Source organism: Hyalella azteca, unplaced genomic scaffold, assembly GCF_000764305.2.
Source record: "Hyalella azteca isolate HAZT.00-mixed unplaced genomic scaffold, Hazt_2.0.2 contig11464, whole genome shotgun sequence".
Lineage (NCBI taxonomy): Eukaryota > Metazoa > Arthropoda > Malacostraca > Amphipoda > Hyalellidae > Hyalella > Hyalella azteca.
Window position 1 is genome coordinate 247,866 of NW_025941463.1, and position 14,865 is coordinate 262,730.

Here is a 14,865-nt window from a genome sequence, read left to right on the forward strand (position 1 = left end):
CCTCACATGTCCCCTCACATGTCCCCTCACAGATAACATTGTAAGGGTCGGCACCGCGTGATGTATGGCGGAGATAAGGGGGCGGCTCTCCCGCCTCGCTCTCGCTTGCTCTTGCTTGCTCTCTCTCCTCTCTCTCACTCGTCTTCTCTTGCTCTGTCTCTCTCTCTCTCTCTCACTCGTCTTCTCTTGCTCTGTCTCTCTCTCTCTCTCACTCGTCTTCTCTTGCTCTCTCTCCTCTCTCTCACTCGTCCTCTCTTGCTCTCTCCTCCCTCTCACTCGTCTTCTCTTGCTCTGTCTTCTCTCTCTCTCGTCCTCTCTTGCTCTCTCCCCTCTCTCTCACTCGTCTTCTCTTGCTCTCTCTCCTCTCTCTCACTCGTCTTCTCTTGCTCTCTCTCCTCTCTCTCACTCGTCTTCTCTTGCTCTCTATCCTCTCTCTCAATCGTCTTCTCTTGTTCTCTCTCTCTTCTCTCTCACTCGTCCTCTTTTCCTCCAACTCCTCTTTCTCACGTGTCTTCTCTTGCTCTGTCTCTCTCTCACTCTCTCGTCCTCTCCTGCCCTCTATCCTCATTTCACTCGTCCTCTCTTGCTCCCTCTCTCCTCTCTTTTTCTCGTTCGTCCTCGTTGCACCCACTCTTTTTCTCTCTCGGTCGCGCTCTCTCTAACATACGCATTTATTTCCTCCCACTCTCACGCTCACACCCGATTCTCTTTATTCTCTCCCGCTCGCTCTCCTTCTTTCAAGACCCTTTTGCTCTTATCAAGTTGTAAGCTCTCTCATTTTTCCACTCATTTCTCCCTCATTCGCACGTCGCAATTAGCACCCGTTTTCTACTTCTTAAGTCGTTACTAACACAATTTCTCTTTTAGATTTGCGTTCATTCATCTTTACAGCTTCTTGTTTCTCAGTATCTCTATTATGATAATAATAATTAAGAAGAACTGCCTCTCTAATTCAGTGCTGGATGAAGAGTCTACGCTGAACACTGAATTTACAGCCCCAACATTGAATTAACTTAATATTAATTACAATTCAATATTTTTAGCATAATATATTTGTTTATATTATATTATATATAAATTATATTATTTGTATATTATATTATCATTTTTTTATTATTTTTTATGATGGTGGCTATAGTGATCTCTCAACTTACCAAGCAGTTATTGCAGCACTGCCATACACAGCATACATATACACACAGCTCTCTGTGCACACAGCATATACATTACACAGAACACACACTACAGCTGCCCGATGCAGCTAATATGCATAACAGAATAATTGTAAATAATTATGCATCTAACGTGGACCAGGTCGATATATAAAATCAAAATCTTTTACTAAAATTCTGATTTTTCCAAATCCGAAACTTCGAGCCAGGTTAACTTAAAGTTAATTGCTTATCTGAACATACATCTATGATGACTTGATGCAAACAAAATAAGAAATACATTTATTTTCTTGAATTCATTGATTTCCCTAATTCAATGCCTTCATTAACTATACATAAATTGGTCAGACATGACATTTTTTGATAAACTGATTTATCCTTTGTTTGAAGGCACAGACATTGCCCTCAATGACTCAATTAAAGCAATTAGCAAATTTCTAACGACACGCTGGTCGTTGCAGATAATTCTCGTTATCATTAATTAATTTCTATTATCATTCTATCATCTGCTGCTTAGAGGGTAAAATTTGAAGGAATCTGATGAAATTTACACTTTCTATATTTCCTACACTGGAGAGGAAGAAAATCTCAGGTTATCAGGAAAATCTCAGGTGATCAGGAAAATTTCAGGTGATCAAGAAAATATCAGGTGATCTGGTAAATCTCAGGTGATCAGGAAAATTTCAGGTGATCAAGAAAATATCAGGTGATCTGGTAAATCTCAGGTGATCAGGAAAATATCAGGTGATCAGGTAAATCTCAGGTGATCAGGCAAATCTCAGGTGATCTGGTAAATCTCGATCAAGAAAATCTCAGGTGATCAGGAAAATCTCAGGTGATCTGGTAAATCTCAATTGATCAGGAAAATCTCAGGTGATCTGGTAAATCTCAATTGATCAGGAAAATCTCAGGTGATCAGGAAAATTTCAGGTGATCAAGAAAATATCAGGTGATCTGGTAAATCTCAGGTGATCAGGAAAATCTCAGGTGATCAGGAAAATCTCAGGTGATGCCCACACTCTCCTCTCCCCGGAAATTGAAAGGGGAAATAAAGGTTGATTCCAAACGTTTAGTTAAAATTTTTTTAAGGCATTCTATTCAAGACTTATATTGAACTGTTTAAACGTCTATTGCACATTAAAAATACTGAAATACTGGTTGAGCATGCATTTCCTTTCAAATATAAATTCTTCTAACAACATGAATTCTTCTTCTCACATGCTTCACAACAAATCATTCTAATATCACTAAACGATATCACAAGTCTGCTATTCTGTACAAGTTATGCCTTAGCGACGCCAAGCCGAGCTCTTTTAGGAAAATTACGCACATCTTCGTCAGTTTTGCCGGGCTTTTGAATGTTGATGTTTTTTCGGCTCGTCGGCTTTTGTGACGCTTGCAAGACAATGAAATGCTTGGAAAAAACCACGTATTGAGCCGCTGCGCAAGACAATGCAAGACTCGGCCAAGCAATACGATCGCTCGTGCCTTCTCTCTTGGAAGTTTGTATTGAATTTTTTGGTGTCGTGATGAAAAATGGTGGAGAAATAAGCGTCGTTTTGTGGCTGAGAGATGACTGTGGTTATGGCGGCGTTGAATCGAGTAGCACGGGTGCAGTGAATCTCTTAGCGAAATGAGAGGCACGAGAAAATGTGATTCTGAACGAGTTGATTCCGTAGATTTATGTTTAATAATATTCACTTCTACCTAAAAAACGAAGCCACAAGAAAAAGCTTTTTCAAATATTCTTTCTTTAGTTGAGAAAATCAAAGCCTTTTACTTATCTAAACTTTGCGATTTTAGTTTTTCAATTTTATTTCTTCGCCTCAGCTGGAAAATAATTTAATATAAAAGCGCTTGAAATATGACAATAACCGGGTCTCAAATTTGAATTTTATTTCTACTGTTTGTTATGTTTCTGCAGAACATTTTTTTCAGTGTTTGTACATGAGATCATTTAGTGCCTATGAGTTGCGGTTGCTTGAATTTGTCACTCAAATTCAAGTTCATTTGAAATTTGCGACTTTCATCTAAGGAGTTGTAGCAATTGATTTGCTTTCAACTTATTGTTTATTCATTCACCTGACTCAATGAATCGCAATTCTACGTTCTCAATTAAATTAAGTAATTTCATATTAAAATTTAACAAAAACTTCATCACTGCCCATCGCTATTGAAACACCGTCACCTTGCTGCCTTGCTTCAGGTTTAAGTTTTTTTCCTTATCCTCTCATTTCTTCCACTAAGACAAATGGTGGTACTTTGTACAAATATTGATGCACTATTGATGCACAAATATTGATGTACCCTGTGGGGGTACATCTCAACTCAGTTTGACGAGTCAAAAATGCGTATTATTGCTACGTCTGCTCTCTGCTCGTTCCATGGGTCATCAAGTGTGTAAATTTTTACAAAATTCCCATTCAGTCTCTCAGATCCTCTTCGGGGAGGGGGGGGTGACTTCTTTTCCAGGGGGAACGGGGGGTGACTTTTTTGTCACGGGGAGGGAGGGGTGACTTTTTTGTAACAGGAAGGGGGGGATGACTTCTATGTCACGAGAAAGGGGGGGGGTTACTTCTTTGCCACGGGGAGGTGGGGGTGACTTCTTTGCCACGGGGAGGTGGGGGTAACTTCTATGTCACGGGGAGGGGGGTGACTTCTTTGGGAGGAGGGGTGATTTCTTTGTCACGGGGAGGGGTGTGGTGACTTCTTTGTTCTTCGTTTACCACTGATTTGGCAGGAGCCTTCATAATGGCAGCGCCATCTGTGCGTGGCCCTCAAATAAAATAAATAAAATAAGGCGAAGTACGACTTAACACGCATCCATCAACACGGCTTAAATAAATGTCTCTCATATACTCATGATTTCTTCAACTCATGATTTCTTATTACACAAAGTTTTATTCATTTTAACATATATGAACATTACATTTATTACCTAATGTTAAGCCTCATTGAATCTATACCCAATATGATTGCGAAAGCTTTTTAATGCAAATCTTTCGCTAATCTACCTTAAAAACGTGAAATGTGATAAGGGGAAATGTTTAAAAACATTTAAAGAGGTAAAAAACTAGATCATTAGAAAAAACATTATAGAAATTGAAACGTTAAAAAATCTATGTGTAAAAAACTAAAACGTGACGAAATTAAAACGTTAAAAAACATTTAAAATGAAATAACTCGTCAGAGACCACATTAATAATTGCAGAGATCACCACAAATGTTCGATTAAACGCAAAGAAAAATAAATATTTAATACAGTATTTCCAGTGAAGCCATTAATGCTGGAAAGACAAAGTCGCCGATTACCAGTGAAGATGAAAACACTTGCACTCAGCACTCAGCACTCAGCGCTCAGCACTCAGCACTCAGCACTCAGCACTCAGCACTCAGCACTTAGCACTCAGCACTCAGCACACAGCACTCAGCACTCAGCACTCAGCACTCAGCACTCAGCACTCAGCACTCAGCACCCAGCACTCAGCACTAAGCACTCAGCACCCAGCACTCAGCACCCAGCACTCAGCACTCAGCACCCAGCACTCAGCACTCAGCACTCAGCACCCAGCACTCAGCACTCAGCACTCAGCACCCTGCACTCAGCACCCAGCACCCAGAACTCAGCACCCAGCACTCAGAACTCAACACTCAGCACTCAGCACTCAGCACCCAGCACTCAGCATTCAGCACTCAGCACCCAGCACTCAGCACCCAGCACTCAGCACTCAGCACTCAGCTTGGTTCCATTTGCTTGATTAAAGTCGCCGCGATCAGAGCGCTTCTGAGGCCTCGGCCCGAACCTTTTCATTGCGGCCTCATCTTGTGGCCCCCTCTTTTCTGAGCTTCCCACTGCAGCACAACTTTTTTGGGGCCCCTATTGCAGCCCCCCTCTTTTCTGAGCCTCCATTACAGTCCCCATTTTATTGAGCCTCCATTATGGTCTCACTCTTTTTTTAGCCCGAATTACAGCTCCATTTTTTCAGCCCCTATTACAGCCCCACTCTTTTTCTAAACCTCCATTGCAGCCCCATTCATTCTTTAAGGGATTGTTGCAGCCCTACTCATTTTTTAGCCCCATTAATTGTAACTCCATTCTTTTCTTTTGGTCCATCGCGACCTCATCTCCACTTTTTCCACTTTTCTTCACTTTTTTCGGCCTCCTCCTCCGTGTCAGTGAGAGTAATCTTCCTTCCTTCGTATGCGTCAATAGAGATTATACTCGCTTCTTACGTTTCTGCTGAAGCTCTACTCACTTAATTCGTTTTAGTGATTGTTCTTCCATCGCAACGGAATTTCTCGCTTTTCCGTCTCACCTTAAACTTTCTTCAATCCGTCTTTTTTGAAACTTTCCTCACTTCCTCCGCCTCACTGGAAACTTTCCTCACTTCCGCCGCCTCACTGGAAACTTTCCTCACTTCCTCCGCCTCACTGGAATCTTTCCCCACTTTCTCCTCCTCACTGGAAACTTTCCTCACTTCCTCCGTCTCACTGAAAACTTTCCTCACTTCCTCCGCCTCCCTGGAAACTTTCCTCGCTTCCTCCGCCTCCCTGGAAACTTTCCTCACTTCCTCCGCCTCACTGGAAACTTTCCACACTTCTTCCTCCTCACTAAAAACTTTCCTCACTTCCTCCGCCTCACGGGAAACTTTCCTCACTTCCCCCGCCTCACTGGAAACTTTCCACACTTCTTCCGCCTCACTGGAAACTTTCCTAACTTACTCCGCCTCACTAAAAACTTTCCTCACTTCCTCCGCCTCACTGGAAACTTTCCTCACTTCCTCCGCCTCACTGGAAACTTTCCTCACTTCCTCCGCCTCACTGGAAACTTTCCTCACTTCCTCNCTTATACACATCTAGATGTGTATAAGAGACAGTCCTCCGCCTCACTGGAAACTTTCCTCACCTCCTCCGCCTAACTGGAAACTTTACTCACTTCCTCCGCCTCACTGGAAACTTTCCTCACCTCCTCCGCCTAACTGGAAACTTTCCTCTCTTCCTCCGCCTCACTGGAAGACATTCAAGCAGTCCAGGCCTCCTCCCTCTCAGTGCCATTAGGTCCTTCCTGTTCATCCATCAGCGGCACATTTTTGTCCATCTGTTTCTGGTGAACGAGTCCAGCTGCAAACGTGGCGGCAGTAGCGCCCTCTGGCCACTCCTGCACCACAACAAGAACCCTTTGCTCATCACTCGCGCCATAAACCCACGGATGCCACTCATCACAATTCAAATGGAAATTTCTTGGGGCGCGTTCCAAAGATTTTTTCTGTGGTCATTTCCGATCTCGTGGTTCTTTCCTGTGGATGGTCGATTCTTGCGGACATGTGCAATATCAAGACTAGAGAATAGTGAAAGACTGTATTGGAGCCCCCGATAGGTTGGATATAATAGTGAAAGCCTATTATGGTGAGAGTCCAGGAATGTTCACCATAAAGATCGGATTATGCTAACAACTTTAGATGCGCAACGAATGGTGGAGTTTATGAAATTCTGACGTTGGATCGTCAACGGAAATAAGGATTCAACGATGTTTTATAATTCCAACAACATTTTTGTAATTTTTGTCTCTTTCTTGAACGGGTGCCGGGAGTTTTAGATTAATATGTATTAAATAAAATTTGGATGTATTAAATGCATACATAAAATAATGATATAGTCAATATATTTATTAAATTGCAAAATTGTCTTCGTAAATCAGTCTGCTCAGGATTGATTAAGGCGTGGTTAGAATTATTATCTATTCAAAGTTTGATATCCTTGATTTACCAGTCAATTAATAACAATTACTCACTCACTAAGTGCACTCCTCCAGCCATTTCACTCACCACTAAAAGTTCACTGCAGACATCAGACAATGCAGTCATTACACTCATAAGCCATAGCCATTGTCTCGCTCTCCCTCTCTCTCCCTCTCGCGCCTTCAAATGGGTATTTGATAGTCAATATTCTAAGTGCTGTGGCCGCACTATAGCCTTGTACCTCTTTAACTTCGAGCGTTTAAACCACGAGGGAAATCAATATTTTTCTTTCATGTGCAGGAGCAAAACTCGTCTAATTATTTTTTCATTTGTATTATTTTAAGATAATAGTTACTTGAAATTTAAAATTTTCATTAAATATATATATATAATATGGAACATGTGCATATTTTACGTATAAGGTTTAAAAAATATAACTCAGTACTCATTGCCGTGAGTGACAGAGAGCGCATTTTCTCGTCGACGAAAACGTGAAGTCACGGACGGAAAGACAGACAGACGGACGGACAGACGGACATGGCGAGCACAATAGTGCATTTTTTCCATAAATCAGAAAACGCGCTAAAAAGTATAATACATGCAACATGTTTTTAATGCATGTTTGGCCTAGCGTGCTGTTCACGTCACAGCGCCACATGCAGCCCTTCGGTCGTCCATCCATCAAACGCAGCAGCCACAGACACCGCAACAATGTCGCTCCTCCGCGCGTCATGCCCTCCGTGAATGTCGCTCCTCCGCGCGTCATGCCCTCCGTGAATGTCGCTCCTCCACGCGTCATGCCCTCCGTGAATGTCGCTCCTCCGCGCGTCATGCCCTCCGTGAATGTCGCTCCTCCGCGCGTCATGCCCCTGTCTCTTATACACATCTAGATGTGTATAAGAGACAGNGGTGCATGGATATTGCGTGCATTAATGGTGCATGGATATTGCGTGCATTAATGGTGCATGGATATTGCGTGCATTAATGGTGCATGGATATTGCGTGCATTAATGGTGCATGGATATTGCGTGCATTAATGGTGCATGGATATTGCGTGCATTAATGGTGCATGGATATTGCGTGCATTAATGGTGCATGGATATTGCGTGCATTAATGGTGCATGGATATTGCGTGCATTAATGGTGCATGGATATTGCGTGCATTAATGGTGCATGGATATTGCGTGCATTAATGGTGCATGGATATTGCGTGCATTAATGGTGCATGGATATTGCGTGCATTAATGGTGCATGGATATTGCGTGCATTAATAGTGCATGGATATTGCGTGCATAAATAGTGCATTATTAATGCGTGCATTAATGGTGCATGGATATTGCGTGCATTAATAGTGCATTATTACTGCGTGCATTAATAGTGCATAATGCTGCGTGCATTAATAGTGCATTAATACTGCGTGCATTACAGAGCAGCTAATGTGCATAAATACTGCGTGCATTTATACTGCATTAACACTGCGTGCATTATAGAGCAGCTAATGCGCATAAATACTTCGTGCAATAATAGTTCGTGATTGCTACGTGCATTATAGCGCTGCTACTACACGTTATCATTCCATTTATTAATAGCGCAGCTACTGCGCGTATGAATTTTTCTTCCACTGCGAAAAATTCATGAAGGACAGGCGCATTATCAATTCATTTAGTTCATTTGTCAATGGCATAATGTTTCCAACATTCTAATAATCCGAAATTTTTAATCCGTAATATTGAAACATCACTGAGCCACACTTACTGGGCAGATGTATCTATAAGAAAATTATAGCTGGGAGTAGAACGTAGAAATTAAGACTTAGGAATGGAAATGCTATACTAACGCAAACGTAATAATGAAAACGTGGCAATGTGAGTACTGTAGTAATGGTTAAATAGTAATAGAAATGATGCTATAATGAAAACTTAGTAATGAAACACTGAAGCGATCAATACATAACTTTCTCCAAGTTCATTCATAAGGGATAAGCATTATGGCAGTCACGTTGTTATCAGACGTCTGTTCCTAGCAACGAAAACAAACTGCTGCACTCGCGATGGTAACGAGACTTCTCATAATATTTCTTAATAAGTTGGTCTTATATTAAGTCTGCATGGATTCATCGTACAATTTTGGATTAACCTTTTCGATTGCAATGATTTTTGATTGACTGCATTGATTGATTTTTACGTTTGAATAAAGAGAGGTAAAAGAAACGGTTATAAAATTGGCAGTCGTAAACATCTTCATACGGGCAATTACGATACTTCCACATTAATCAGAGAGGGCGAAACATCTACCGATAATCCTTGTCATCACCGGTCAATCCGTCGCGTCGCTTGCGGCGTCCAAGCCGCAGATTACCATCGGATTACCGGCGATTTTCCGCCACATCTCCGCCGATTAGGAGCAGAAATGGCGTAAAAGACTGCATGGTTGCGCAGGTGAGCCCTATTAGAGCCCTTCCCTGTGCCCATAAGTCATGTCACCACCTGCTTATCTTATACTAACGGATACCAAGGTAATGGTTGAGCCCTGCATGACGCAATGCATCACAGCCATCATAAGTCATCATTGAATCGCTTCCATGTCGATATATGGGCGTTGAATATTCACTGAGAGGCGCCAAGGAAGCTTCACCAATCATCGCCGCTGATATATGCTGTATTTATGGCCTGCTCAGCGCACCTGTGTCTGGAGAGAGGCAAAAAGCGGGCCGTTCTTCATGAGATAATTTGACCAGTTGCTGCTAAAATATTCAAGCCTGGGGCGCTCGCAACAGCAAGACTTTATTTAAATTATAACGCTTCCAGAATACGAGCAATTACGCAATTTTACACGAATTTACTATAAATCTTGAATTATAATGAGCAGTATTTTATTATGGTTGCATTAAAATTGTGATTCCCGTTCAAATACCAGAAAATTTTTTGCAGAGGAAATAACGTATATTCAAAATATATTATAGCATGGTTCCGCTCGAACCAACGTTAACTGAATTTTGGTTGTGATATCCGTGGAGTTCTTAGAAAGCTGAAAATTTTGTCTATCAATCTAGCTTCAGCTACAATACATGGATTTCTACAATGGCTTTTCCTATGCAAATCTCATATAAAAATCTATCACTTGAAATGTTTATTACATGGCTAAATACTGACTTGAACTTAACATTTTTAAAAATGTTTGCGTAGTTTTGTCAAACGCAACTTAGCAATCATTCTTCTGTCCTGTATTTATCTAAGAAAATTTGCATTGCCCTGTTCACAACCCGATTTTTTAGTCCCACGGATCACCTACTCCAGACCAAAAATAAAACAACGATCACTTAAAATCTTCACACGTGGAATAGTATTTATCTTGTTCTATCTTTCATGATCATTTTCACGAAGAAATATTCTGTTTTAATATTATACTTGAATTTTAATGTTGATATCCTTCTCCATAGCGACCCAGGATACGTTCACTGTTGCTGTACATGAGGGGCCTGAAGTGACCTCATCGATTTAGATTCTCAGGTAATCGTGCAGGGCTGGCCAATGGAGCGGCACTATTGACCAGTTCATTACATTTCCGAGTAAAAAACCTAGTAATGGCAGGTAGGGTCTCTCTCATTGGCTAGGATCGATTCAGGTGATGTGGCTTAAGCTAATTAGTGACGATGGAGGACATCGCTACAAAGAGCGCTCAGGGCAGAGACGTTATTCATGCTAGCACAGACATAATGAGCTTAAAGGAGTTACCCTAGAAAATAACCTCGATTTTTTGTGAATTTTAGCAACAATTAATGTCATAATTTGAATTTAAAATTGGTTATGTTCGTACCAGGATTGTCATGAAGACGCCATATGGTTGTTTTATAAAATAGCTTCTCAACGGTAAGACAGTACAATACTTCATACATCTCCTGTACAGTGTATACGATATGAGTGAAGTAATGCACTGTTCTTATGAGAATAAGATGCGGAAGTACTGAACTGTTCAAGAAAGAGTAAAGTGTAATAGGTGCCGTACTTTTAACGAAAAATAAGATGTATGGTAGAAGTACTGTACTGTTCTTGAAAGAATAAGGCGTATAAAGGGTTAGAACAGGAGCACTCTCTGCTCGGAAAATTTCACTGATCGTGAAAGAATAAGATGTATGAAGTGTTGTATTGTTTGTGAAAGAATTAATTGTATGGAGTACTGCACTATTTATTAGAGAATAATAAGTATTAGAATTCGAATAAACGGAAAGACTGTTCAGCTGTTCGTGATAGAATTAGATGTTTGCTGGGCGCTGTAATTCACCATGAAAACGTACAATCACCTATATTTGTACGTAAATAGAGAGTATGTGATTGTAAAGTTCTTGGTGAGTTTGATACAGGTATATGTTGCATATTTCTGATGTCGAGTGCATATAATTATTACTGCCAGACTCAATATTGCAAGTCTTTTGATTTGTATATTGATTAGGTTCTGTTGTATTTATTAATGTATTTTACCGTATTCAAATCTCAATAAGTTGAGATACCTGCCCAAATGTTTAACAAGAGTAAGCATAATATTTCCAATTTGATTTTAAATGCCTTTCCTTGCAAGTAATTTTTTACATTGAAACTTCGTATTTGCTGTAAGTCGTGTCACTTTATGAATTCCAGAATATTTAAGTGTCATAATTACCTTATCCCAAATACCCTCCGATAACAATTTTCAATTAACCAGGTGTTTTGTCGGTGGTATAAGCTTGCTTTTTCTCAATCATATTTGTTAGGAGAAAATCCTGCGGCCAACAAAATAAAGAGGTTATCCCTGTATCGATGTGATGAAAAATTCCCGTGTCTAATAATTACAAGAACTTCGCGTTTATAAACATCAGTTATCAGTTATTTTACTGATATCTTCTTTCCGTTCACTCGACCATCGCATGTAAACTCGAACGACCATGCGGTAGCTGCAAGGACCACACCAAATGTCGACAACTGCGCGTACCGTTTACAGAAACCCTGCGCATTACCCCACAACCCGCATATCATGCCCCGAATTATAGGTTGATGTTGCTAGTCTCACGCAATTTGCACTGCCGAACTGAAAATTAAAGACTTAAGATCGACGGCCGTCCAAAACTTCCTCTGAATATTTTCCTTTCAAAAACCCTTGCGCTTGCATGACGCAACAGCTGCGGTCGGTTCAAGAGGTCTGCTCAGGTCGATATTCCTTTTAGCGACACTGACTAATTTCCTGGTCTACGCTCCTGCACTCCATTGACGGCAAGCTTTGCAAAGAAATTATTAAAGCTATACCATGCCGGCTGCTCATTATGTGATCACTTTTGACCAAACTTATATCGGCGTCGAAACTTCCCAAACAACTGTTCGCTAACGCCTGAAGTGCTAGACACAAATTACCTTCCAAGTCGACCTTCATTCAATGCCCCTTACGTTTACTCGCGAAAATTTTCAGCACGTTCACAAATGTTTCGAACTCAATAACTTAATTCAATTTCAAATTCATTCAAATCTTGAATTTCATCATTCGATGAACGTTAAATCTGAGCTTCTCGACATCTACGTCCACGATCCACACGAGATATTTTTGTTAGTTACTACTACACTTTTTTATACTTTTGACAACTTTATAGCATTAAAATTAAAAAACGGGACTACTTAAAAATTTTATCTCATTATTAGCTTGCAATTCTCTCATAAAATAGCATTAATTTTCCCGGCAGATGAGTTTTGGGGCAACTCAGTTTTTTTCATTAGAAGAGCTCGTTTACAGCTGATCTCATTTGAATAGAACAATTAATCAAAAGCTCCTCGATGTGTGCGGTAATAAAGGCAGCTCGGTCTCTTTTCATACGCTTCATTTGGCCGCTGTGGGCCCCCGCAGTGTCTTTCTTCCCAGTGTTTATATTCGGTTTTAGCGCACTAAAATTGTGAGAAACATAAATAAAACAAATTGATAGCTCCATTAGTTTTAGTTAATAATACATATATAAAGCTGTGAAAAAAACAGTTCTAGTTCTGTGCAAAAACGAGTTCTAACTTTGCTCAGCCTTACAACAAGTTTTTGGCTGATGTTCTGAATAGTATTTTTCACTGAAAGAAATATGTTCTCCAATTCCACTTTTTTTCGGTAAATTTGCGTCTTTCTACCGTCAATAAGTTCTCGGCGAATTTTTGCGTAATGACGTTGCCAGCGGGAAAAATGTAGTTTTTCGTATTATTCTGTAGTCAATTATTATAATTCTCTTTTATAATAGAAATTTTCTGTGTGTCTTTGAACTTTCTTGTATTACAGAAATTTCGATCGTTTTATCGAGAATCGGACAACGTTCCTTGCTTAGTTGTATCTCAACAAGTCGAAAATCTGAGGCGATATTGCAACAACCGGTCACACTTCTGTTGTAATATTGCAACAACCGGTCACACTTCTGTGTTGATATTGCAACAACTGGTCACACTTCTGTGTTGATATTGCAACAACTGGTCACACTTCTGTGTTGATATTGCAACAACTGGTCACACTTCTGTGTTGATATTGCAACAACCGGTCTCGCTTCTGTGTTGATATTGCAACAACCGGTCACACTTCTGTTGTAATATTGCAACAACCGGTCAAAATTGTCGATATTGCCACCCGTACGCACACTAGGTGTCATGGTCCTACACGTGCTACGCTATTCAGGGTTGCAGCTTCATTAATCTCTGGCACGATTAATCAGTGCAATCGTGACGTCTATGAATGCCAACATCATCGGCGTCTATGATTGCAGAGCAGCGCTTCGCCGCGGCAGCCTCCGACCCTTTTGTACGTTGAGAATACTGTGTCCTGGTGGCATAGCGAAGCATTTATCTATACATTTATCTATACATAGCAAAACATTTATCTTTATCTAAGCGACATTTAATAAATTAATTGAAACAAATGTGATAACCAACATGACTACTAGGTTATAGAGCGGCCTGATATTAAAAGTGATAGATTTGTCCGATTGAAGGAATGAGCTTCGTATACAAACAAAAACCACAATTTTCAAAGGCGATATATATGGAATCACATACAGTGACATGTCACATCACATTTTGCGACATATAATCACATCACATAAGGCGACATATGTGACATCACATGTACTCGACACTACAGGGTTAAGTATCAATTTTAGTAATGGTGTCGTCTCAACTTGTGAAACTCTTATACAACCTCGACCAGTTCACTGGACGTGAACTGGTCGAGGTGAACTGGGCGTGAACTGGTTATGAACTACTTCATAATAAGTCAAATAACATTTACAGCTATTCATCTAGTCTTATTTTTTATTTGCTTGAAAAATTTCAATGAAGCTGAAACAACCAAAACAGTTTCTTATTAATTCATTGATTTTATGGTATCACGTACTGTGGCAGTTGAATTCTGTTATTGAACAAAGGTTTACTCTACTGACTTGGATGTGCGGGTAGTAGATAGAAAAAAAGATGCCAGTCCAAAATATGATAACGATAAACTGTCACTCAAATTCCTTTCATAACATTTTTATGCAATTAAACGAACAATAGAATGTTCTGAGGATCCATGTCCATGTTGTCCCTGGATTTGCAGTTGAATTTAGAATGCAAAAAAAGAATTCGCAGCAAGAGGAAGCTGTGGCACGCATGGCTGACCACGCACCGTGGGAGCGGCACGGGCACGGTCTGTACGAGGTACGTTAGCGGGACATGTGTGACAGCGGCACGGGCACGGTCTGCACGAGGTACGTTAGTGGGACACGTGTGACAGCAGCACGGGCACGGTCTGCAGGAGGTACGTTAGTGGGTCACGTGTGACAGCGGCACGGGTCCTCATATATCCACCATATTTAGCCAGTCGTATCCCTATATAGATATTTTACTTCACGAATAAAAATATCTTTCCTTTTTTATGATCATCATTTTGGTGATAGAACACAACTCATAAACGAAAGATGTTCACAACAGAAA

The 14,865-nt window shown here is 40.5% G+C and overlaps 1 protein-coding gene across 1 annotated transcript; it reads right to left on the minus strand.

Annotated features, from left to right (window-relative positions):
• Window positions 1–241: 241 nt before the first annotated feature.
• On the minus strand, window positions 242–6,028 carry LOC108680613 (RNA-binding protein 25-like). The gene is made up of 3 exons (XM_018169490.1): window positions 5,895–6,028; window positions 5,531–5,843; window positions 242–658 (listed from the first exon to the last, which is right to left on the minus strand). Exons 1-3 carry the CDS (start codon window positions 6,026–6,028, stop codon window positions 242–244), a joined length of 864 nt encoding a protein of 287 aa, XP_018024979.1.
• Between the last annotated feature and the right edge of the window lie 8,837 nt (window positions 6,029–14,865).